Source organism: Dasypus novemcinctus, chromosome 26, assembly GCF_030445035.2.
Source record: "Dasypus novemcinctus isolate mDasNov1 chromosome 26, mDasNov1.1.hap2, whole genome shotgun sequence".
Taxonomy (NCBI): Eukaryota; Metazoa; Chordata; class Mammalia; order Cingulata; family Dasypodidae; genus Dasypus; species Dasypus novemcinctus.
Window position 1 is genome coordinate 24,511,098 of NC_080698.1, and position 27,756 is coordinate 24,538,853.

General features: G+C 40.3%; 1 protein-coding gene across 2 annotated transcripts in view; it reads left to right on the forward strand.

Annotated features, from left to right (window-relative positions):
* SYNPR (synaptoporin) overlaps window positions 1–27,756 on the forward strand; it is a 347,409-nt gene that overhangs the window by 196,968 nt on the left and 122,685 nt on the right. For both annotated transcript variants that reach the window (XM_004482455.3, XM_004482456.5), the window contains one exon: window positions 18,699–18,823. In XM_004482455.3, coding sequence (XP_004482512.2) covers window positions 18,699–18,823 — 125 coding nt within the window. The remainder of the gene's footprint in view (window positions 1–18,698; window positions 18,824–27,756) is intronic.

A 27,756-nucleotide genomic window follows, 5' to 3' on the forward strand; every position in this document is an offset into this window, starting at 1 on the left:
CGCTTCAACACATGGCAACAGAGTTTGGTGAGAAAGTACCTCTTATGGTACCTTGAGTTGGGCCTTTCAGGGCCTTGTGACTGTAAGATTCTACCCTAAATGAATACCCTTTATAAAAACCAACAGATTTCTGGTACTTTGCATCAGCACCCCTTTGGCTGACTCATAAAAGGAGATATTTTTATTTTTATTTAAGAAGAAAGTCCACATACCCCTGATAAAATTGCATAAGGTAAAAGACAGTTCCAGGAACAGTCATATGTCAAATATAACCTTGAATTCAGTGATGTGAATTTCTTTTCATTAACCCATACTTTAGGTCACTGAGTTACACTTCACTCCAAGAGTACAGGGTGCCAGATTCTTAAAATCACTGACAACAGAGTCCACAATAGGTACCCTTCTTCAATGCCACACAGATAGAAAACGAGCTGAGACTTATTTCTTTCAAATGATAATATCTTCTCAGATCTATTATTACCGGGAAGAGATGGAAAACATTAGACTGGAAAATTGTTCTTTGCATACTTCATTGTGCACCCATTAAAATACGCATTTCCACCAGTCTCAACTAAGGAAGTCAAAACACCATAAGGTTTTGATGCTCTCAAATTGGCCTCTTGGGCATCACTTTCGGTTTCCTGTAAGGGAAAGTGTTCTGGTGGGCAGCATCCAGAATCAAGGCCATCAGGGAAATGAATGGAAGTTGAGTTCTTCCATTCCTGTCGGGCTCCTCTGCTCTGCAGACACACAAGTTCAGCTGCCACAGAGCTCCTTGGCTGCCACTAACCAAAGTCCTCAGAGACCTAGTTATTCCATTAGAAATCAATTCAGTGTCATAGGTAATTATTGAGGTCTTGCATGTGCCTGTGGGTTTCCCAGAAGATTCTGCTTCTGTCATCTGTAGTTGAGGGAACAAGCAAGATGAAGTCACTGGCTTTCTGCTTTACTACGAAGCATTTTATAGTTTACCTTTCAGTGAACTGATTTTCATTCCATTTAGGGCCCTTGTAAGAAGCAGCCTGACTCAGAAAATCTCGGTCCCTAGATTTTTGTTAGATGGAGTTTTGGTGCACGTGGGAATGAAACAAAAGGGTTTAAATAGCGACATAATTCCATGATTTATTGTAATCTGTGGACTCAGAAATGTAAGGGAGTTTAGACTTGAAGAGTGCCTTGGGAATAGTAATTACCCAATAACAGCTGTTAAATGAATATGAGGAATACGTCTTAGAGGGAGGCATGGTAGGCCATCACCAGCTGTGGCACCTGATAAACTGGGCAGTGGTTCTTAGCCTGGGGCCCTTAGGCTTCTGGGTGTGGTTTATTAAAGTGCTTCAAGGGGGCTCTGAATACCCTGGGTCTGTATGACAATTTTTAAACATACATGAAGGTGGGAATTTTTCTATGGAGTAAGTCTATAACTTATAGTAGCTTCCCAAAGGGTAAACTAAGGTAAAACACCAGCCTGCAGATATTCACCATGTCATCACATCAGGGCTTTCCGAGATGACCACTATCAAATTTTCCCTAAAACAAGTTCACCTTGTTCCAAACTTCCAAGATGACCTCACATTTTGGAAGCAAGTATTATAGCTCTTATTTATCTATTTTGCTATATTGTTTCTGATTCCTTTCCCTTATGTCTTTAAATTTTATATAGATGCCTTTTCTTCTAACATCTAGTTCTGTATTTATTTATTTTTGGACTCTTTTGAACCACCTTTGGTGGAATCCCTTAAGTATTTTGATATAATCTTGAGAGTTTCTGCCATGTTGGAGCTTGGGAGATGATGTATTTCCATTAATTCAAATCAATATTGAATGTCCACTTTGAGCCAATCTCTGTGCTTAACCTGAAGACGGTTCTGCCAGGTTCATCTCTACCATTATCAAAGTATTTTTCCTCTAATAGTTTAGCTTACTTCTGATGCCTGTCTGACTTAGGTCATCAAGGCTTACTCTGGGTGTACTTTCCTCATTGAGGAGATCATTCAATTTACAGACATGATGAAAGCATTCCCACAGTATGGGAGGTACAGTGATACCAGGATATTACCCCTGCCCTCAAAGAGCTTCCAATCAAGCAAGGAAAACAATTTAATGGCATCCATGCTTCCTTGTAATTCTTAATTGAGTCATCTTTAACTTATTTTCTTCCACCGCATCAGAAATTATTCTACTTTTTTCTACAAGTTCCTCAAATTACTAATCTCCATCAATTCTATTCATTCTTTGCTCTCACTTCTTAGTTTACTAAGATTAATACCATTCCCCATAGGCTTGCTCAACTTTCCTACTTTCCAATACAATATAACTCCTTGGAGCCTATCCAGTGCCTCCATCCTATCTCTTTGAGGAATAATTATCCCTCACATCCATCCAATACATGTTTACTGGTAAACTATTTGAAAAAAATACTTTTCACTTATGCTGCTATTCCCACGCCTTCCAATTTTCTCCAATGCGTGTAAATCTCTTCTTTTAGAATTATATCACTATTTTTCCATAGTTATTTTTGATTCTCATTAACAAGTCAGGTGACTCTGATAGTAACTTTTTTGCCTTTTTAAAAAATTTATTTATTTTAAAGAAATTTTAGATTATATAAATGTAACATAAAAAATATAGGGGATTTCCATATGCCCCAATACCTCCACCTCCCACAGTTTCCACATTAACAACATCCTTCTTTAGTGTGGTACATTTGTTACAATTGATGAACACATATTGAAGCATTGCCACTAACCATGGATTATAGTTTACGTTAGAGTTTACATTCTGTCCTATGCAATTTTGTAATTTATGACAAAATATATAATGGCCTGTATACATCATTGCAATGTCATGCAGTACAATTCCAGAGTCCCAAAATGCCCCCACATTACAGCTATTTTTCCCTCTCCCTACCCTCAGAACCTCCAGTGGCCACTGCCTACATATCAGTGATAAAAGATCTTCCACTGCTAGAATTACAGTAAGTCTATAGTAGAATAATAGTAAATCTACTTTAGTCGTGTGTTTAAAATGTGGTATAATTTAAATTTGGGAGCCAGAAGCTAACATTTTTAGAAAAGGTCACCTTGTATTTTAGTTACAAAATCATTAGTGGCTCCAAATTTGTAGACTCTTCTACAATGCTAGAAGGGATGGGACAGTTTTTATGTCTATGCTTATCAGTATGGTCTATATAAACTCCATTTAACAGTAGTCTTCAGAAACTAAAACCAGTATATTGATCATTAATTAATTTTATATATTTTATTATCTCTCATATGTAATCAATAGAAAGACATTATTGAAAGATGATGGGGGTCTTTCTGTCTTATTATCTAGGAAATAATATCCTTTACCTGGACTGTATAATCCTTTAAGCTATGATGATCTTTCATCCCATTAAAACTTAGTGAGAAAAGGCTGTTCCCCCATTAGGAGGCAGAACTAAATGGGTTCTTATAACAATTAACAGAAGATGATTACGAAAAGAGAACAGGGAAGCAGATGTGGCTCAAGGAGTTGGGTGCCCACCTACCACATGGGGGGTCCCAGGTTCAGTTCCCAGTTCCTTCTAAAGAAGACAAGCAAGACAGCAAGCTGATGCGACGGGCTGGCATGGTGAGCTAATGCAACAAGGAGACACAACAAAGAAACACAATGAGAGAAAAACCAAGCATGGAGTGAAGGTGGCTCAAGTGATTGGGTACCTCCCTCCCACATGGGAGGTTCCAGGACCAGTTCCAGGTACCTCCTAAAAATAAGACATGCAGACACAGAGAACAAACAATGAGCAGACACAGAGAGCAGACAGCAATGCAAACAACAGGGTAGGGAAGAAATAAATAAAATAAATCTTTTAAAAAAAATCTTAAAAAAGCAAAGAGAATCTATTTTTCCTCTAAGTCCTGTAGTATTGTAATAATAGAACACAGTGAGAATCCCTGCTTTTAAATTTTTATTAAGATTATTTTTGAATAACTTTTAAAAACATGAAATTGTTATGTATGTATTACATGAACAACTATATTGAATTTTATTTATATAGGTACTACATAGATTGGTTTATAGTATGATACCAATTTTTTTTAAAAATGACTAATGGAAAATTTCAAGATACATATATATATAAAATCTGAACATAGAACAATATAATGAACTCTCATTTCCTCATTACCTAGCTCCAACAATTATCAACTATTAGCCAATATTGTTCCTTTTCTATTTCCATCCTTATCTTCTCCCCAGGCATTGTATCATTTCTTTCATCAAAAAAAGTGGTGTGTATCTATATCTTTAAAACAAAAACACCACAATATCACATTAAAAATTAGCAATAGGCAAGCAGATGTGACTCAAGCAATTGGGTTTCCATCTAACATACGGAAGGACCGAGGTTCGATCCCCAGGGCCTCCTGGCAAAGGTGTGCCCATGCGTGAGCCAGTGCCTGCACAGTGAGCCATGCAGCAAGATGATGATGCAACAAAAACAAGAGAGACGAAGGGGAGAGTCAAGGAAAGACACAGTAGAAACCAGGAACTGAGGTGGCGCAAGTGATGGGGAACTTTTTGCCACATTGGAGGTGCCAGGATTGACTCCCAGTGAATCCTAGAGAAGAAAATGAGAAGAGAAGACAAAAAGAGAAATAGACACAGAAGATCACACAGCAAATGGACACAGACAGCAAAAACAGCAGGGTGGGGGGAAGGGGGAGAAAAAATTAGCAATAATTCTTCAATATCATCAAAAATCCACAAATTTCCAAAGGTCTCATTTAATCCTGTAATTTCATTTTTTACAGTTTACTTGAATCGAGATTTTTTAATTATACATATTGTTACTGATTGAAATGTCTCTTCAAATGGTGTTTATGTGTGATGAATCTGGACTCAGATGGGATCTCCCTTCATAAGACTTTCATGCTAATGTGCTGGAGGTGCAGTTAATGTTGGGGTTTAAGATATATTTAGGGGATTTGAATCTCTGGACTGACAATGTGATAGCCAGATCCTGAGCCTCAACAGACTCCAGCACCTACAATCTGATTTATTGGACTTACCACACTCAGCTAAGATGGAGGTGAAGAAGGACAACCACCACACCATGGAGCCTAGAGTGATTACAACTGAAAATGGGAGGATTGCATCCAGCATCCAGGTGGAATCTGAGCCTCCTCTTGACATAAAGGTGCAATGGACACAACCAATCCAGTGTCCACATAGAAGAGGTGGCATTGGATTGGGAAAAGTGGACATAATGGACAAAGGGTATGGGGAAAGGCAGGAAGAGATGAGAGGTGGAGGCATCTTCGGGACATGGAGCTGCCCTGGATGGTGCTTCAGAGGTAATCACCGGACATTGTAAATCCTCACAGGGCCTACATGATGGAATAGAGGAGAGTATGGGCCATGATGTGAACCAATGTATATGAGGTGCAGAGGTGCCCAAAGATGTACTTACCAAATCCAATGGATGTGTCATGATGATGGGAACGAGTGTTGTTGGGGGGGGGGGAGAGGGGGGGTGGGGGGGTGGGGTTGAATGGGACCTCACATATATATTTTTAATGTAATATTATTACAAAGTCAATAAAAAATAAAAAAATTAAAAAAAAAAAAAAAAAAGAAATGTCTCTTCAGACTTTTTTAATCTGTAAGATCCTCCCCCCTGCCCCACACACACACCCTCCTACCCTCTTTTTGTTATTTTTCATATATTTTTGTAGTGGTTGTTGCTGTTCCTGTTCTTGTTGAATAAACAATGTATTTTCCCCTGGACAGTTTCCAGGGTCTGGGTTTTGCCAACTTCATCCCTGAGGTGTTATTTAACTTATTCCTCTGTCTCCTGTATTTTTATTTTATTTTATTTTATTTTTTACTTACCTTTTTTTAAAGTTAATAGATCATACAAAAACCTGTGGTTTTTTGTTTTTTTTTGTAAATTGGTTGTTGGGCATATAGACGCAATCAGATTCAGAGTCTGACTTTTTTTTTTTTTGGTCAAAAATACTTCAAGATTGGTTTGGTACTCTTCTCTCAAAGCCACATAGTATCTAGTTGTCTCTTTGTGATATCAACCATCAATGCCTAGATGTATTAATTCATTAAGGATTAAAAAACAATGCTATTCTAATTCTAGCACTCCTTCCTTATTAGCTGGAATATTCTACAGAATATAGAAACTATCTCTTAACAGACTTTTTGGTCGCTTACTGGTAGCATTCATAAAGAAAAGGCAAGAAAAATGCTTGATTCTTTCCTTTTATTTACCAGCTTTCAAAATAATGAGTTTGTTTACTAGCATCCTCTCTAACAGTGACCAATTACATTTTTGTGTCTATTTGTTTATTTTAGTATAATTATGAGCTCAGGGATTTAAACTGTCATTTTCTATCTGTCCCATCATGGATGAGTCCCTCAGTCCCTCTAAACCACAGGTTTCTAGCTCTGAAGTGGGGATAGTGATGGCACCTATCTCACAAAGTTGTGAGATTTGAAGAGATGACGTCTGCTACGCACCTAGCACATTGCTTGATACAAATAGGAGCTCAAAAAGTGGCAGAAATTGTTATTACCATGATTGTAATTACCAGAAAATGTTACTTTAGAATATAGTTCAGACTCTTCTGCTAAAACTTCTACTGCAAACTCTTGTATTTTCAATGTATTTCAGTTTGAACGTTTAAACACAGGCTACCTTTTAACTCCCTATGTGGGATTCGCTTCTTTTCCATTACATAATCAAAATAATAGATTGTAGCGAGTGGCCTGTTGCCAGAGAGGTGATGTGATGGACATGGCATCACACTGAGAGGTTCAGACCCTCTTCTAGGTCAAGAATCTGAGTGATCAAAACTGCTCAACGTATGTCTTGAATTAAAGTATCAGCAGCATGGAGAATATAACTTGTAAGTTTCCATATTCAAAAAAACAGAATATGGAAAGACCTTTAAATCCTATACAGTTATTTACATATTTCAAAATTCTTCTGGCGATAACTGTTCTGTGACTAATTCTGTAGGGAACTGGGTGGCTGCACTTAGGTCATGAGCTTAACTATTATGCCTGCTTATACTCAAGTTTGTAGTTGGGAAGCCCTGGATATTATTCAACAAAGCACAAAAAGGACAAACAAACAAACAAAAAAACAACTCCTATGTTCTGATAACGGTACCCTGTTCTTGTCTTTCATCAAGGTGAAGCTGGATTTAAAAACAAATGTAAGGTAGGGGAGCAAATGAAATAAATGTCTCTGTTAATGGCCCCCTGTTGTTCAATGAAAAGATAATGATTTAATTTAGCCAGCTGATTCTGGACCAGTTTTTTTTTTCCCCAAAGTAATCCTGTGTTATTCTAATTGCTTTATGGGTATAAACTCGGTTCTATTATAGTTGATAAAATAATAAATGTTAATGAAGACTGAATTCAACGAGATTAGAATCTCAGCTTGAATTTTCTATCTATGCAGGGAACACTAGAGCTAGATTTCTGTGCCCTACCCTAAATAATGGAGTTTGAAAGTTGTTCCTCAACTTCAGTTTAGAAAATATCTAATCATTCTAACATTAACAGGAAAGCATGGCTTCTAGCAAGGAAGAGTTCATGGCGTATTCAATGCATATTATCGAACCATAGAACACTGGCTGTGTGTCATGAGCTTATCTAGCTCTAATTTTCATGGCATATTCAATGCATATTATTGAACCACAGAACAGTGGCTGTGTGTCATGAGCTTATCTAGCTCTAATATTCCTATCAGGCATAAGTGCATGGTTAAGATATCCAACAACAATGGTTTTCTTGCTTCTAGAAACAAGATGGTCTTGGTAGGGAAAAAAATTCAGGAAGTCCATATCACTAATTGTCCCAGGAAAAATGTCAAGTTCAAAAATACTACGATAGGTAAGAAACTAATTCAAATGACTCTTTCTAATCAAGTGTCAAGAAGTGGTGTCAATTCTAAATGAGAAACTCTGTTGAATTTTTATTTTAATTTCTTATTCCTTTATGACAGTTATGAGAGAATTGAGCTGACTCCTTTTTAAAAATTGCCCACATTTTAACTGATGAAAGATCAGTTGTACTTTTTACTCCACTAATGATTGGTGCTAAATTTGAGCCATATGCTCCCATGGCATATTTTGAAATATTTTTAATTCAGTTCCAAAAGAGTGACTTTGCCAAAATATTTTATTAAAGAAGCAGGTAAAAAAACTTTATTCCATTTATGTTCTCTGTCAGTGTAAAGATTTGAAAATACTATTAAAGATAATTTCAAATGGAGATGGTTTTTTATGACATTCCTGAATTTGCATTGCTCAGGTAACCAAGGGTTACCTAAATTTGCAATTTTAAGAAAAAATTTTTTTAGATTCAAAAGCAATACATGCTTATTGAAAGAAATTAAAATAATCTAAACACGTTTTTAAAATGTGGTTCTTACTCCAATTTCCACTCCTTAATGTTAAAGACTGATATTAGTTCAGTGTTTAATCTCTCTAGATCTTTTCAAGGTCTGTTAAAAAGTATCTGTGTGTGTGTGTGTGTGAACATTTCCTTTTACAAAAATGCAGCACATGTCTGTCTGTCTTCCTTTTTCTTTTTCTCTCCTCCCCCCTTTCACAAAAGATGTGGACATCTTTTTATAGTGCTGTTCATTCTTTTTGACAATTTCATAATATTCCACTAATTGAATACCTTCTAATTTTTTAATTACTCTATTTTATAGTCATGAAATTGTTTCCAATTTATTTTTACTATTTCAATCATACATTTTATTTTAAAGATTTCTGTCAGTTAGGCTTTGTGTGGAAAATAAAATTTAAGCAGAAATTAATATTTATGGCATTTAATCCATTTAACGTCAATTAAATGGATTTAAATTTAATCCATTGCATATAAAACTGAGGACTTTCTAGGTACCAACTAGGGGAAAGGAAATGACCAAATACCAAATGGATTTGATTATGCTGTCTTGCCTTTATAAAAAGCTTTGAATGTTTGCTTTGCTCCCACTCCCTCTCTCCCATTAGGTCCTATGGCAAACACTGTAGACTGGCTGACCCAACAACCCTTCCAACACTTGTCTCCTTGGCTACTTCTCCTGCAGAGCCTAGGAAAGTAAATTCTCACCTCTTAGACTCCCATGCAGCTGAGAGTGGCCATTGACATAGCAGCTATTTTGTGACCATGAGGCAGCTATCATAAGAACCAACCTGATGTTGGTCATCGATACCAGCAGCCACCTAGCTCTGGATTTCTCGATATGTGTGAAAAATAAATCCCTATTTGTTTACGCCCTATAGTTCAGGCTTTCTGTTACCTGCAGTGCAGTCAAATATTTTACCAATTGATGCAGTTCTCAGGACTTATCTGTCTGTAGGCCTTGAGAAAATGAAAATGAAATCTGCTTTTGCCACATAAATAATTTGGAGTTTTCCTTCTGCAGGGCCTGGCCAAAATTTTCAGGTGATGGTTGAAGTACCAATTATATAAGGCTTCTTTTTCTTGTGAAGGTTTCACACAAATCACAAAGCAGCTAGACTAGCACAGTATCTAATTTTTGACAGGTAGCATGAGATGGAATGCAGTGTGGAACTTACTGGAGCTGTTTAAGAACACAGGTAGTTATATACAATGGACAGGAAAAAACAAAGCTCTATGGGAGGAATTTTTTTGACAATAATTTTCAGTACCTCCAAATAAAATAAAATTAATACTGTTTTCCAGGGACAACTTGCGATTTTTACCTTCACGAAAAAGGCCCATCAGAGGTTTTAACAGGATTGTTCACAAAAGCCTTCTGGGTCAGAGTATAACACCTGTTCCAACAACCATAAACTAATAGCCAAGAAAGTACTCCATCCCTTTCCTTGGAAAATCCAATTATCAGCAGGAAATGGAGAACTGAAAGAAGAATTAGACAAGGATGACATAGAAATGCAACATTACGTTTTTGAGGCATTTATCAGTTTACTGAGGTCTCCTGTGTAGTGAATAGAGTGTGGAGTATAAGAAACTGCAGTTAATCAAAAGCTCTTTCTGTACTAGAAAATATCCTGACAATTTGCGTTCCTCACTTTCCCAGGGCCACTTGGAGGTAGTCAGCTCCAATAAATGCTGTGTTTCCAAAAATACTCTCAGGGGTACTGAGGACAAATGGCTCATCAAACCAAGACACAGTACGAAAGGAGAAAGGCCAAGAGGGGTCCGTTCAGAGAGGTTGGAAGGGGAGGGCTCGGGCCTCTTTAAGCCATAAACTGTTGAATGATGGAGCTGCATGAACGTGATCAACCCCCCACCCCCGCTGTGGGTGGCTGACAGTTAGGAGGAGGGACTTGTCAAGAGTAATTGGCATAACCTCCTCCCATCAAACTTTTCAAACGTTCCCCTCACACCAGACGCTGCCTCCCCTCCTCCTAATGGCCTGTGGTGCTGCAGAGTGAAAGCTTGTGTTGCTGAGGCAACTGCGTGAGCTACCACTAGCATCAAGTTGGATGATCAGAATTCGTCTTTTAGGAGCTTCATTTTGTCCCCACTTGATTTTCTGAGTCTTGATGTGACAGAGAAAGCCTTAACAAGCCCATAATTTAGATTTCCGTCTCAGTCTTTCCATAGGATTCTCTAACTGAGAGAAACCCCCTTCACACTCCTGGGAGAGTTGGGAAGAAAGAAGAAAATTTTAGAGATATGGAGCTCTGGGCCCAAATCATACCTCCTTCACTTACCCATAAACCACTTGACCTTGGACCTGTTGTTTAACCTCAGTTTCATTAGCTATAAAATGGAGGACTATATATTTTTTATGAAGGTTTTATTTTTGAGAGGATTAAGTGAGTTGATCTAGGTAATATACCTACTGAGGAGCGTTGCACATAGAACCCCATGTGGTTGTTTATTAGCACTATCATCATCTTCATCAATCTTCATTACAATGTGTATTGTTTTATTCAGTACCAAAATACCCTTTTCCAAGGTTTTTACCCTCTTATCCTCTCTTGACCATTCATTCATTCATGTAATAAAATTTATGGGCCACCTGCAATGTTTTGGCACAATGAATGATACAAAGTTGACTGAGACTTGGTCCTATTGGCAAACAGTTTGCAGATTGTGGGAAAGTAAGACACTTGCTCAGCCTCCAGTATCTAGTCCTGCAATCCACACGCTCCACTGCAACCAGGATGGCCTTTCCGAAATGCAAACTTGGTCGTGTCCTCCCTTATCGAAAACCCTCAGCTATTACCCCTCATAGTACCCACGTTCCTTAACGTTGGCAAACTCTGTATAGGGACAGAGAGTAAAAATGTTTGGTTTTGTGGTCCTTACAGTCTCTGTCACCAGTGCCCCGCTTTGCTCTTGCAGCGTGACAGCAGCCAGAGAGGATCCATAAACAAATAGATGTGACTGAGTATGGCCCAGGAGCCGTGGTTTCTGGGGCCCTGTCACACCATCCCTGCCACATGCCTTTCTGCCTCTTGGGTTGGATCATTCCCTTCTTCCCACCCAATAGTATACACCATAGTCATAGCAACTACATTGACCAAATGTGTTGTCTCCTTTGCTCACTGTGTCTTTGCCTTAGTGATCTCTCTGCCTAGAGCACTCTTCTTCTCCCACTTACCTGGGTAAATCTGATATGTTTTCTTGGTTTTGGCTTAGCTATACCTTCCTCCAGCAGCCATTCCTCATGTCCCTTCTCTTTGCCTGGAAATATCTACCATGTTTCCCTCGAACGTGCTCCTGTTACTGCCACCATAGTCTAACATTGCCATCGTGCCTGTTCCTTCATTGTCCTTATCCCCAAATAGTCTGCAGGTTCCCTGGATGGGGCAGGGGGAGTTCTTTATTTAGTAAAGTCAACAAGTATTAATGGAGCATCTACTTCCTGCCAGGCACCAAGCTAGGAACAAGAGATTCCTAAAAAAACGAAGAAGGTGTATTGCCTTTACTCAGGAAAGTGGTGAAGCAGAACATTAACAAATGAATAAATAATACCAAACTATTTTTTTAGTGTGCGGATGTAAAAATAGAACAAAACAAAATAAACAACAACAAAAAACAACAGGGAATAACAGGGGCCAACCTGGTGGTGGAGTACGGGCAGGATGCCTCCTTTAGAGAGTACAGTTGAAGAAGTCTTCCTATTTAAATAGAGGAAAGAAAGATGAGAAGGAGCCTGCTGTGCAAAGAGTGCAAGGAAGGAACCTCAGGCATAGGAGAGAGCCAGCACAAAGGCCCTGCAGCTGGAAGGAGTTCTGCTTATTCAACGGATTTGGAGAAAGTGGGAGAGATTCCAATGTGGGAAGCTGGAAGCAAAGAGGCACAAGATTAGGTGGACAGCACGGTATGATTTCCTTTTAATGTGTTCCTAGGGACCACTGGAGCTTCTGAGAAGCAACAGGTGCTTAGTATTTGATAACTGTCTTTGTTGTGTTTCCAAACAGCAGGTACTGAGACGAAAACTTGGGTTCGAGAAGTTTATTGGTAGAGTGTCTGGGGGGTTTCAGGAATGGATGGTAGTGATGTTGGCACAACATTGTGTATGTAATGAACACAACTGAGCCATGGATCTGAATGTGGTTAAAAGGGGAAATGTATATAATGATGTATACGTTAGTATATGTTAGTAAAATAAAAATTAAAAGAAAGAAGAGAAAGAAGGGAGGAAGGGAGAGAGCGAGGGAGAGAAGGAAAGAGGGAGGAAGTGATGATGCCAGGAAACACAAGGAGGAAGTGGGGAAATGAGGCGGGAGGGAGGAGAGTCGGCCAAGGGGAGCTGCCGAGCAGGTGGCTGCTGTGGCAGTGGGGACTTAACCCCGTGGGCACCCACCTCAAACTGTATTGACATTGTCCCCAGAGGGACAAGAGCACTGGCGTTTTCACTCACCACTTTCTTCTCCACACTCTTTGGAAATTAACCCCTGGGGAACTCCAGGCTGGCCCAGGCTCAGGCTGAGCACACGCATGTTGCTGGAGAAAGTCCTCAGCAGACAGACTCAGGAATTGAAGGAGGAAACCTATGGTGTGTCCAAGGACTGTCCTCCTGAAGCTGCAGGTGACCTCTAGGGTGGGCTAAAGGGATATGAGCAGTCTCAGCTGCAATCAGTAGCTAATTGGCAAAGTAGTTGAGTGGAAAAAGTAATGAAGGGATGAATAATTGTACCTGATAGAAGAGGAGAGACTCAGGGAAGTAAACCTAGGTGGCGCAGCTTCTTGCCCAGGGGAGCCTCAGGGGCAGCCCCTGGGAGCAGTGGTGTGCCGGATCCCAGCCCAATCCAAATTCAGGGCTATGATGTTGGTTGCTTGGCATTGGCCATGGTGGGAGTATTTAGACCATGGAAACTAGCAAACGCCATAAATAAGAGTTATAATCCCCTAGAGATCTGGTTGTCAGCACACACAATCTCCCAATCCTTTTCCTGCTCTTTGTGCTTGGGGTTGTGTATCTGGCCTTGGGAGATGCACGCTCTCTGACTTCCCTGCAGACTGCAGACCCCAAGAGGGCCATTAATCAGTCTGATTTCCTGTCCTCCTCCAACCGATTGCTTTGAACTATGCCCTACAAATTAACCAGAAGGATTAACAAGCAGCATTCATTGATAATCCTTGTGTAGTTCAATTAGTTCCAAGGAGGGAGCTGCTTGTCCTCCTTGGGGGGAAACCTGTGGTGTCATTAACGTGCAAAGCCATCATCCCTGCCCTGGGTAATTCTGGTTTATGGATGCTTACCAAGCCAGAAACTGCAAGGCAATTCTTTCTTTCACCTGAATGTGTTTCTAATCAGGCTGCACACAAGGGAAATCTCTGCTGGTTAATTTTGTCCATTTAAGGGTAATTTTTGTTGTTAGGAGCAGAGCTGTAGATCATCCAAGACAGTAGTGAAATAAGAGTTCATTGCAGGAGATTTATTTTGGTCTCCTGAACTCGAGGTCCAGTGGTTATGATATTGATTATCTTAGAATTTGTTAGGCAGTAGGTGTCTGCTTTGTTTGAGGAGAATTGGAAGCTTGAGGAAAGATAGGAACATGAGGTTTTAAAGTTTCATTGGTCGGGTAAATGGATGTTTGCCCCTGCCTCGAATGCTGAACTAGTACACTGCCTTAACCAGAAAGTAGGCACAGCTTTGCTCAAGAGGAACACACAGAATCAGAGTTTGGAGAAACACACACACACCCCATGCATGTCTACATCTCTCTTCCAGTTGTTTGCCATCATTACAGATGGAGATCTTTCTCTGGTTCCTTTATCATCTCTCTTTGCACTCCCGTACACATTATCCCCTCCGGCCTTCTCCTTCCTTATCTGAAAGGAGATGTCAGCTGTCTTAGGATTCGGCTGAAGTCCCTCAGGGTGGAGCATCTACAAGACACACAGACGTCCCCCTTGCTCTCATTAGCCGCCTCTCAGAGCACCAAGAACATCCTTAGTTAGCAAGCTGAGGAAGACTTGCTTTCTTTCCACTGTCTTAACGAAGGTCCTCCACCCCATCCAGGATGAGAAGAGGAAGGAAAGAAGGGGGAAGTGAGGACACGGTACCCATCCTGCCTTGCTAGTGAACTTGCAGATGTGTGTCTTTGAGAAACACCAAGAGAAACTCAGGCCTGTTGGGCATTTCTGAGCAAAACAGATTGGACCATTTGACAATCAACACCTTTCTCCCATGTGACCAAGAGTGGCTCTTCCTGTAGTTCTAGAGCTAATTAGAACACTGACTCAGGGAGTCTGGAAACCAGCATCCTAGGACCAACTCTGCCCCTACTTGAACTGGGGCAAGTGAATTTTCCTCTCTAGTTTTCAGTTTCCTTAACAGAGTAGCAATGGAGGAGGATACTGTAATGATTATTGAGGGTTATGAGCCTGATGCTTTCCCCATGTTCTCTCAGATAATATGAACAACAATCCTGTGAGGGAAATACTATTATTGTTAACCTCCTTCACCACCCAAACTCCTCCTCGGCCTTCCATTGGCTCATTGACCTTATCAAGCTTTTCCTTCCTTAGAACTTTCACATAAGCCATTCTCTCCATCCAGAGGACTCTGCTGCACTTTATTTTTTCGTGTTGTCACCAAAAATTTTATTCATTAAGTATCTGTAAACAAAAATATATGAACAGAATGAAAAATAAATAATTTTTATTCTCCAGAGAATAACAATCTAAAATAAAACTACATTGTTCTGGACAGATACATTGCCTGCCCCACTTTTTGTGAGGAATCTCCCTGTTCATTCTTAAGGTCTTAGCTTAAATGTGGCATCCTCAGGCCTAACTCTGTCCCCTCAGAACACTGAGCACTATTTATCACTATTTCATTTTTACTCCGTTTTGTGTACTCTCTCCCCCATCCAGGGCATTAAGCTCCGTGGGAATGGGGACCTTCTTCACCTTTGTCTTTTTTATGACTTCTTTACTTTTCTGTCCTCAACACCTGGTGCTTAGTAGGTTCCCCATTAATCGTCTGCTGAAGGGACCAATGAATTATTCCGGATTTAGTAGATGTGGGGACTAAAGTTTAGTGAAGTTAAGTTGAAGTGCTCAGGGTCACACAGCTCTAGGACTTGCAGTCAGACTCAGGTCTGCCTGTCTCCCGAAATCCTCTACTCTACTACTGAGGGTGGCGCAGTCTGGCAGAGTGCTGAGGATTTCCAAAGTTTCTTCCCATTCTACTTTTCTCTTGAACCTGAAGAGAAGTGGAACCTCCAGCCCGCTCTCCACAATGCGTCTTGGTATATTCTCATTACAGGGCCAGGCTCTGGCTGATATTCCCCAGAGGAGCTGGCATCACTCCCCCAAATACAGAATCACCCCTCCCTGGAATAAGTTTTTCACTCTGCAGGATTTGACTTTCAGTATAACACTTTCATTATCTGTTTAATCCTTACTACACCCATGTGAATTTGTTTTCGGTCACATAGTATGAGTTCCCTTTAATCAGTGAGGGCTGTGGAGAGGGGAGAGACTTAATCAGAAAGTCCACATTTAAGTCGAGTACAAGGTCTTGTGTTTTCAGAGCTCAAAATAATTTTTAAAAAAATTAATAGTGTAAGTGATTTTAAGTCTGATGCCTCTCTATGCATCTAACATTTTTAACTATTTAAGTACATACTGATCATTCCATCTCAAGTTCACTGCATAATATTAATAATACCTCATTGCATACAAAGCACTTTAATATAAGGTGAAAAGCCAACGGTAGTTTCTTTACAGTATTAAGCATTGAAATTAAGAGTTGTTTTATGCCCTTTAACTCTGGCTTGCTACATTTTAAATGTCACAAGGAGCTTTTTAAATGCAACTGTTTGAAGTCTCAGGCTATCCAGCCCTATCTTTAATATAGAAATATTAAGCTTCAAACACACACACACACCTCACAACATTGTTGTCAAGAGGAAATATGTTCACATATGCTGAGTGCTGGGCACAGTAACTAAACCACAGTCTACCACCACTCCTTACTTCACATGTTCAGGTGCTGAGCACACGCTTGGGACTCTTGTCTCAGAGAACTACATACATGTGACTACCGTGCAAACCTCTGCATGAATTGAGAGGGGGCAGTGCCTAGCTACATGCTGTCTTATTTAATTCTCTCAACCATTCAGGGAGATATAGGGATATCCCTATTTTACAGATGAGGAAACTTGGAGGAAGGGATATCTCCGTAGCCATAGCTCTCAGGCCTTTCCCTTCTAGCGTCTTCTGAGAGGAGGCTTACTAAGGAAGTTATCTTGAGATGGCACAAGGGACTAGAACATCCAGTGCTATATGATGAAACCTAAATGTAAGCATTGGGCAGCTGAAATCACTACCTCCCTTTTCCTACCTATATGGGGAACTGATAGGAAGAGAGCATTTGGTTGTAAGAAGTGAGCAAATCCTTGCCAAAGGGATCAAGACCAGGATCCCTTCAGCTCTGGAGTTCTATGCCTCATCCCCGCATTGCTGAGTGGACTGGAGTGGCTTCTAAATGCCTCTTCAGGTTACGTCAGTAAGGCAAAGTAGGAAGAGCAAACAAAGCAAAAAAAAAGTCAGTTTTCCTGGACTGCTTGGTTACTGGTTCACTGGGGCTGATGGTCATGTAGATTTAGGCAGAAATTGAGTCTAAATTTCCAATGTTATAGCCTGGAACATCTTACCAAGGAGTACATCCACATCTATTTACAGTAATAGTCATTACCACTTATCACATGCTTATCCTGTGCCAGGAGCTGTTCTAAACACTTCACACATATTAACACATTTTGTTCTGAGTACATCTACTGTATCTTTTGGTTAAATTGTTTCCATTTAAAAATATGAATTTTTAAAAAATAACTTAAAATTGCCACACAGACAAAAGAAGTGGTCAACAAACTATTCCTTTCCTTCTGAAGGTTTTACAATGCCTTATTGTTAATCAGTCTTTTCTGTTAAACTTAAATGACCTGTTGAGACCAACAGTTCTGAGACCATTCTTCCATCACTGATTAAGACTGGGATGGGGGGGTTATGGTACTCGTTTAGCCTTCTGAGCTTTCTGGGCAGGCTTGGTGACCTTGCCACCTCCAGCAGCCCTTCATCACTGCCTTGATGATTCTCTTAAAAACCGTTTGTATCAGATCATGAATAGCAAAATGAACCAGAGGAGTATTTATCAACACCATTTTACCAAAGAGGAAACCAAGGTGTGGGAAATTAAGCAACTTTCCCAAGATTATGTTCCAGAACCCATACACTTAACCTCTAAGCAGTAACCCTCCTCACTATACAAATGAGCTAGTGTTCCTAGTAGGAATTCCCAGATACTGCTGAACTCCAAAATTAAAATAAAATAAAATATTGCAGCATGTCTTAGTATTAAGTACATTTGATTGCCATTCTTTGGAAATTAGCAGGAAATTCTTTTGAATTTAGCCCAACTATAGAATGGGGCATTTGATGGCTTCACATTTCAGGGTGCCCCTCCCCACCATCCTTGGCCCCCCTCCCCTCCAAGTATGTCTTCCTTCTTGAAGAGTTCTCTGGGTTCTTGTTTCTAAATTTCAGTGCCTGGTTCCCCCCAGCACCATGTTTGGCAGCAGGATCGACTATGCTATTAACTGGTAACCAGCTGAATCTTTTAATAGTTGACTTAGAAATGGCAACTGGCTGAAAGATATTGAAATATTCTCTGATATAGTACTTCTCAATATCCCCCTACTCTTCCTCAACCCTTTTAGCTCTAGAATTCTCTGACTATGCCTTTTTAAAATTCTGTCTACCTTATTCCAAAGACATATTTCTTGCAAAAAAAAAATACAGGTAAATGAAAAGAATAAAGCAAGGAGACAGCCACCTGCAAATTACTTCCCACCGGCAGATACCTACTGTTAACCCTTGGTGCTTTGCCTTCCAGATCCTTTGACTATGAGATGACCTCTGTACCCCATGAGGCATGACAGCTCTTCACACCCTTGAACACAATTATTTTGTCCTTTTATTTAATTTTCTGCACACAGAATTCCTCTAGCTTGTCAGATTATCCTTTTAGGTACAACTTCCCCACTTCCCACCATCATTTTGCCCTTTATCCTCCAGACTGCACTAAACAAGGTGCTCCCAGATTTCCCTTCGCTGCTCTTCAGGAGGACATAATCACAACATTACGCTTTCCTTTAATATATCTTACTAGATCAACAGCATACTAATAGCTGTCTTCTCTTTGGTTTCTTTATTCTCCACAGCTTTTTGCAATCTTTGCATTTGCAACATGCGGTGGCTATTCCGGAGGCCTGCGGCTGAGTGTGGACTGTGTCAACAAGACGGAAAGTAATCTCAGCATTGACGTAGCGTTTGCCTACCCATTCAGGTAGGGAGCGAGAGCTCATGCTTGCCTACCTCAGGGGGAAGACTTTCTTCCTTCTGTGGTTTATTTAAAAAATACAGTCTGCTGGGGATTCCTGGGTAAATAGAAAGGATTCTTTCTGAGTCCACAAAACCCTCAAACAAGTAAAATGCCCATCCACCATACCAAAGCAGGGGGTTTAATGAATTGTATCTTCAAACCAGAATTTACTCATCCCCAAGGAAATGAGACAAATGGCCCGGTTTGTGGGTCGCAGTTGGTGGCCTAGTAATTTCTTCCTCTCCATCCACGTTTCCAATCTCAATGTCTCCCATATGTAACCTCTAATTTCATATTGACTGTGCAATCTGGCTAATAATGTGTTTAATAATGTTGGTGTATAAAATTATTTCCATATGCTGGGCACTGTGCTTAGCTATTTACCATTTAATCTCATTAAACTATCAAACCAACCCTGTGAGGCAAGTGATATTTCCATCACTATTTTACAAATGGAAACATTGAGTTGCAGATACATTGCCCATATTCCCTTGGCTGGGAAGTAATAGAGCCAGGGTTGAAGCCTAACTGGCCTGAGCCCAGAGTTCATGATCCCTATTGCTATACTTAAATTGCTTAAATAACTCTTTCAATCTCTTTATAAATTCAATATGAAGGATAATGTCTTTATCTGTGTCTGTGCCCTCTCTTTCAAGTGATGATTAGATGCCTTCCAGGGCCTGCCCCAAATGTGATCTCTTGTGATTCTGATCCATAGACCAAAAGTGGACTTGTTTAACTCAATTGTAAAATCATTTATTTCTGTAAAATTCCCAAATTTTGGCACCAAATAACTGGAGTAATTAAAAAAAAAACACTTTCTACATGATATTTTAGCATACTATTAACATGTTTTCTTGTCCCCTTCAATTTAACAAATGTTTATTGCATATTCACCTTGTGTCAGACACTGTGTTGGCTCTGAAATTACAGAAAAGAGTAAAAATTTGTTTCTACCATTTTTAAATAGACAAGTACAGTGTTTTCTAAAATACCTGTGGAGTCCTAGTAATTAATGCTACTAAACAAAAAAGGGAGGGAAGAAGAAAGGTGTAAGGAGAGAAGGAGGATATAAAGAATTACATGACCAAATAAATTCAGGAAATAATTCTTGGCAGCTTTTCCCTTCTAATACATATTTAAAATTGCCAAGAGAGACCCAATGTTTCCCAAATAAGTTTGACCACAGAAATCTATTTATTGAGTATCTTAGAGGATTTGTATATCGTGGAACACATATTTAATGTATTGGTTTAAAGAACTTTTTCAGTCCTACAACAAAAATGCCCCAGTTCATAGGCGGTGAATTATGGGAAAGCGATATTTGTAATAAAATTAATACAGGTCATTATACTGAAGGATTTCTAAGAGCAGAACTGACAAAAGTTACAAACACCCCCACTCAAGTAGATACTGTCCTAACTATCTAATAGGAGGTTCAAACCTCAGAGATATCAATCATATAATCTCTGTAATCTGGTAGATGCTTCCTGTGCTGGTGGAAATGGAAGTGAGGGGTCCTTGATACTTCTGTAAGTTCTGGATGGACTCTTTGTCATCAAGAAGGAAGTTGGCATGCCACTTTGTGCTCATTGATCAACTTGCAGGATCTAGGATAGGAAATAAGCATTGCCAATCCCAGGGTAGCAGGGTAGGTGGGAGATTTGTAGTAACATCAGCCATGAATCTAGTAAGGTTTTCATTGTCTTCTAAAATGACTTTCCACCAAGAAAGGTGGTTACACTAGGTGACTTGAAGGTCACCACTCAGCATATTCCCTAGACTGTCACCATTTCTGCCTACACTTCTTACTATAAGCCCTTTCTCTAGCCATAGGAACTTGTTTGTCAGGGCAGGCCATAAATGCTGGGCAGTTAAAAGTTCGCTGGAGTAGTCCTTGTCCAATGACAAATGGGAGTTGGAGGAAAAATACCCAATGTCTTCACCCAGGATGTGGTAAATTCTAAGGCATGGCATCTCCTAGCATTACCCAGCAGAGCCCAAGTTTCCCACAGAGGAAACCTGGTCATTAACACACCTTGTATTACCTTCTTTACCTTTCTTGCCTCACTTTCTGACTGCCTTCATGTTGTTTCCAGAAATGAACCATCCAAAAACAAGAGCATTCAAATCTTGTTCTCAAGATCTGCTTTTAGGAAATCCAACATAACACAATGGCATTTCTCAAGAGAATTACTCTCATTAAAGATGGATGGATGGGTGGATATGAATAGATGGATAGATAGCAATAGATTCCTATTTCTTCTCCCTCTAGATCATACTAACAGCTTGGTTGGAAATCAATACCTTCAGTTCAGAACATCCCCTGTTGAGGGATAACTTCAGGTCTCATAGAGGAAGCTACAGTTCATTTTCTCCATTCATGGTATTTTAGCATATATGGTAGATATTTTCCAAATGACAGTCATACTAGCAGGTACTTCAACTTCAGTTTCAGATTTTCTGAAAAATAGATGATTGCTCAGACTTGAAGGTGGTCTATGAGGTCTCCAAAATTAATTTGGGGTAAGATATAGTCTATATTTTAAGTAGGTCCATCCCAAATATATTTCCTAAATTTGACAATTAACCTCGTACTTTTTCTCATAGAGTAGCCAGGTAATAAAAACTAAATTATATTAATAGAGCCAAGTCATGGCGATTGCATCCAAATATTAAAGTATTTATTTATAGGTGGTAAGATTATGAGTGCATTGTATATTTTTATAGTTACCCACAATTTTCAAATTTTCTACGATAAAACTGCATTACTTTTTACACTGTCAATCTATTGTAGCAACCAAGTATGGAGTGGACCAAGAATGCCTGGGTTCAGATATCCACACGGCTATTACTAGGTTTGTGATATTGGGAAAATTGCCTAACATTTCTGTTTTTTAACTGTGGAATAGAGACAAAGCTACCTATTTCATGAGATGGTCATATTAAATGAGACATACGGAAAATGCTTAAAACAGGCATGGCATTCAGTATGTTCTTTTAGTATATTTGTTTTTACTTTCATAATCAAATGATAGAGAGCAGAAAAAGATCATTATTCTAGTTAATTAGCAACAATTATCCTTAAGGCAACAAAATTATTTTACCCAGAATGGATGCTTCCCTAACCCTCTCTCCCTCTGTGCAAACCTTAAAAGGTGTGTTACTTACGTAAGCGTCTCACATTTAATAAGTTGCTTTTGACTTACTGTTTTGGGTTTCTCTAGAAGGCATTATTATTATCAGGCCTGTATTTTTTTTCTCACTAAACTAATGGGAGAATGAAATCCTCCCACAGTGACAGTCTGGGAGCTCTCAGTGGCACCAGCGTCAAGGGGTACGAGAATGAGGCTCTGAGCCTCACCCCTGTGACTCTCGAAAGAGAACTCAGTAAGGAGCTGGGCCTGCTCAGCCGGGCACTGACGGAATAAGCCCCGTTCACCATTCTCCTCCTTTGACTCTAGCCACTTGCTCTTTGATTCTCCCACTGCTGTTTGGAACATGGGGACAGGAAAAAGTTGTGGCGTTTGATGCATTATCTAGCAATGCTAGCTCTGGTGGGGGGCAAAAGGATTTTCCCCCTAAAAGCCACACCCTAGAGCAGTGGTGATAATTTTTTTTTTCTGCCATAAGGGCCAAATTGGGGAAAATAAAAATGTGAGGGGCTGCGATTTTTTATGTCTTCTGTTCAGGAAACGCTACATTTGCAATTACATGTAAGCATTCATTTATTGTTTCTCAGTACTGAAGATAACTACAGTATCTTATTTTAATGTATCTTAAAATAAATGTTATATATGATAAGACCTGGTGGTTTTATGGAACAAAGAATACCAGGCTGCTGGCATGAAAGCGATTAAATGGGGGGAAAAAGACAAATCCATGTACTCCACACTTGAAGCCACACTGAACTCTTTTTTGCTGCAACATTTCTCAAAAGGTTAGTGGTGTGAGGAACTGGATAGAATGAGGGTCTTGGTGTGGGTCCTCCCAGAATCACACCCTGGGACAAGGAGTTGAGTGCAAGTCGTTTATTTGGGAGATGATCCCTAGAAGGACCAATAAGGAATGGGGAGGTGAGACAGAGAAGAGAAGAAAGTCAATAGAGTTGGGTTAATGGTCAAGGCACCACCACGGGCAACGGGAACTTCTAGGAAAGCATGGAGACTACCTCAGACACAATCCATCAGGGAGATGATGAAGGTGGGGTCATTATCCACCAACTCCTGCCCGTAATTGATCAAAAGCTGCTCCTGGGAGCATTAAATCCCTGGCACTGCATGCAGAACAAGCATGTGCCTGTAGTTCAAAAACCCCTTAGGCTAATACTCACAGATGCTTGTATTAGGAAGCCATCGTTGTGGATCTTTCCTAGATCTGTGAATGATCCAATGTCTCATTTACTCATTTGTTCAATAAATATTTATTGAGCACCTAAGTGACAGGGACCTAAACTACAGGCACATACTGATTGGTAAACTAAATCTAGCCCTTTCCCTCATGAAATTTACAATCATGTGAGGTTGGCAGGAAGACAGTAAAGAGGTAAGCAAAAAATATAAGAAATACATATATATGGCTGAAGCCAGGACCATGGAAAGAGGAGGTGTTCAGTAGTAGCAGGAACCGAGGAAGAGATGCAGCGACTGCTGGAGGTACTGTCCAAAGCAGCAAGAGAAAGAGGGGGCAAAATACCCTAATTTCTCCCTCCTCCTCTCCAAGTTCCCACAATGCTTCCCATTGGCTGAACCCGACTGGAAACCAGTCGGAAAAGAAACCAGGCCCCTGAGATGCAGAGCTGAGCAGGCGAGGACCAGGGCCTCGATTTGAGAACAAGCAGGTAATGACCAGCCCAGAGCCCCTCTCTGAACCTCAGTTCCCTCATCCACAAAATCAGACAGCTGGATTGATGATGTCTTGTATTAGTCAGCCAAAGGGGTGCTGATGCAAAATACCAGAAATCCATCAGGTCTCCCAACGAAGCCTACAGTTACCAGGCCATTAAGCATAAGTAACTTCCCTCACCAAAGTCTGTTGCCACGTGTTGGAGCAAGATGGCTGCCAAAGTGTGTATGCAAGGGCTGAGCCTTCCTCTTCCTCTTAAGGCTCCATGGTCCCAGCTTCTTCCAATCTCAGCCTTAGGCCAGAATAAGTTTCCTCTCTCTCTCCCAGGGCTTTCTTCTCTCTGGGCTCAGCTGCTCTGCTCTCTCCACAGGCCAGCTGTAAGCTATCAGGCAAACAACTTGTCTCTCTTCCCGGGGCCTCTGCCATATCTATTGGAACCTTCACATATCTACTTCTCTGTGTATGTACTTTCCAGGGTTCCAGCATCCAAAAACTCCAACTAACTCCTCTGCCATCTAGTTTCTCACCATCTTACTAATGTGGCCCAATCAAAGCTTTAATCATAATTTAATCAAGTAAAAATGAAACCGCTAAATCCAGTACAATTTAATATGCCCAGAAGAACAGACAAGTTCAGAAACATAATCCAACATCTATTTTGGGAATTCATAAACAATATCAAACTGCAACACTTCTTAAGAGAGAATTAGACCTCCAATTCAAAGAAAATGAAAGTATATCAATTTCCTCTTCAGGGAAGCAGAAGCACCTGACCTTGACTGGGTACCCTGGTAATGACCAAGCCGCTGCTACTTGAGAAAGAGCAGAAGGAAAAGTGAAAATTCAGTGGGATTATTTTATATAAGAATCTTTCTTTTCAACTTCCTAGGACTTGCTCTGATACTTGTCCTATTTAGGTAAAATCTGAGCAGGCTTTTAAAGACCAGACCTGGGGAGTTTATTGAAAATGATTGTAGGTTATGTAATCAAGGCGGTTGTTTCTGTTGAGCTCCCACAGGGAGGTGACAAGCGGCAGAGATTAAATCAGTGTATGCTGAGTGGGCCTTTTATGTCGTTTTCTGTCTCACTTTGTGTAATTTTCAGAGCAGGCATGGGGGATTGTGGTGGGCAGAACCTTACTACCTAGGAAAAGCTTTATACCCTAGAAGAATGCAAACATAGCTTTCCTCAAAGTTTTGACAATAACTTGTAGTTTTCTTTACATCTGTTTTCTTTCCTAGAATAGGAGAGAGAGAGACTTTGAGTTACCTAGAAAAGGACAAAGAAATTCAGCTACAGTGACAACCTAGGAAAGTCAGAAAAAATACCCCACTCTTGTATCTATATGTTATGACATGTCCCTTGGAAAGGTTAGGCGTCCCCTCCATGGTCCCATTAACCTCGATCTCTGCTTCCATCTCTTCTGCAACCACAGTATTGTTAGAACATTCTTTGCCTCCCCAGGAGCTTTCAAGCAGATGGCCTGGTGTCACACAATGTACTTTATTAGGTCAAGCTGGTGTCAATTGAGTGGTGGGGACCTATGCCCCTGCTCCTTCCTGTGCTCCCTCTCTTTCCCACCCATCCCTGAGAGAATGCACCTTGTAAGCCAGGAGATGAATTGGATTCTGTAGGAGTCATGGGGTCCAACAAAGAGGAGGCAGTTGTTCAAGCTGACTTACTTGCCAGATGCTCAGACAGCCAGAACTGAAAGCTCCTGGCATCAGGGCCCGGGGCATGGAGTCAGAACTGAAAGGTTGGTATTCGCATTCCTAGTTCCTCTCCCATGTTCAGGGAATTCAGAGGCAGGCACTGGTCATGAATAAGGATGTTAGGTTTTCTCTCAGTGTGAGGTTGACAGACCACCTGCCTATGTCTGTACCATGTAGAAAGCTTGTTAAAAAGGGAGATGCCAAGATCCTACCCCAGACCTACCAAATCAGCATCACGGCCAGTGAGGTCTGGGAATTGGCATTGTAACGAGTGATTCTTAGAAAGATGGAAATTTGAGAACTGCTGACCTAAAGGGAAATAGGTAGAGCTTCAATTTGCAATACCCTCAATTTTGTGTTTTAACAGTTATGGACTTTAAAAACAATATTTGGGATTGCATTTTGACTTAGGCAAACACTTGCCTTTATTTATTATACTTAGCACTATAAATAGAAAAAGTACTGTGAATAAGCAAAGGACATTTCTATTTTCTATTATTCTCAAATTTTCTGTATGAGGCATATTTCCCTCTTAGAATGAAAAACAGTGAACTTGGCAGAAAAGTAAATGGTAATTTGAATTTGGTAGTAATAGGCAAACTATAGCAATTTTACTGCCTCGTCATGTTCCTTTGAGTATATCCCCACAAAAGAGGCTGAAGGACTTCTTGCCTTTCTCTCCCAAACCAAGTAGAAATGAGGATAGAGACCAGAAGTGTTTATGTGTGTATACCATTATATATAATGATTGACATTTAGTATGGTCATCATAACAACACTGTAATGGAGGCAGAGCCTAATTGTTGTTATTTCTCTTTGATGGATCAGCCCATGGAGATGTAAAGCTTTATTCAAAGTCACACAGTTAGTAAGCACCAAATCTGGGAGCCTACCCAAATCATCTGAGTCCCGTGGTTATCTCAATGGAAATCATTTCCTTCCTCCCCAAACTCTCTTCCAGGAACATGGAATAATGATGAAGATGGTGATGATGATTATCAAATAAAAACAACGGGTTATTGACCTTTTTATGTATATGAGGAACTGTGCAAAGCACATCATATATAATACCATTTAGTCCTAACCACATCCTTATGAGATAGCTACCTGAACTCCACTTGATAGGCGAGAAAACAAAGGCTCAGTGAGGATGAATGGCTTGCGCCAGGTCACACAGCTACTAAGTGGCCAGGCTGGACTTTAATTATCTAGGTCAGGGGTTCCGAACCTTTTTTGTTCCATGGACCCCTTTACCAGCCAAGTGAAAACCATGGACCCCTTACTAGGTCCACACCATACTGTGTATTAGTTAATAAATAATCACACCTGCACAAACATGTCCCCACAAGGATAATGTGGTGGTGTTGTTTTAATTTCAATTCAAGCTCACGAATGCCTTGTTAAGAGCCCCTGATCTAGGCCAGCTTCCTCCGAAGACCATAGCCACCTCACTCTAAAGAGCAGCAGAGACGTGCTTGAGTTCATCGACCCCCACAGCTGCGGAGACGTCTGCCTCACTCCTAGATTGACAGCCTCCCACAGGCGGGCAAGCCAGGCAGGCAAGGGGAGCTGGGGGAATGGTCCTCAGGGGCACGGGGCTCCTGGGGACTCAGAGCTACTGGTATTTATTTTCCAGTTGATTTCCCAAGTTTAGGCATAAACTGCAGAGGGAAAACGACTCCAGGCTGGAGTTAAAATTATTACCCTTTTTCACTTTTGTAGCCAGCTAGCATCTGCAGTAAATGAGCTGTTGCTGATAGTTTGTAGAACTTCTTATTTCTCATTTTGAAAGATTCTATACCAAAGTAGCTCTGTCACTTGGAGACTGAGTGTTAAGGAGTCACATAAATGACAGGGTTTTCTAAGAACGGACTTATTAGTGCTATGGCAGATTCTCATTTCCCTGTCCAAGGGGTGGATTGTGGAGGGAAGCAGCAGTTGAGGAGCTGAGATACTAATCAGGGAACTTGACCATTTCGATTACGATGAAGGATCATTAGTTATCATGCTGCTTCAGCTTAGCATTGAGCTATCAGAAATAAGTGGAAAGTACAGAGAACTACTTCTCCTAAGTATATACTTGGGGCTTCTTCTGAGCTGTACTTGATTAGCTCTCAGCATCTTTAGAAATTAGCTGTGAATTATGCTCAATAATCTCTACATGCATATTTTATTTTAATATACCTGCCAGGAGTCCCATTTTTCATGCATCCCTCCAACACGGTACATCCAATCATCTAAAACATAGGTACACTTCCTCTTGCTTATAACCACACTTTAAAATATCTTTTTTTAATTAGAATAAGCAATTTACTTTTTCTAAACAAAAAATACTGTCTT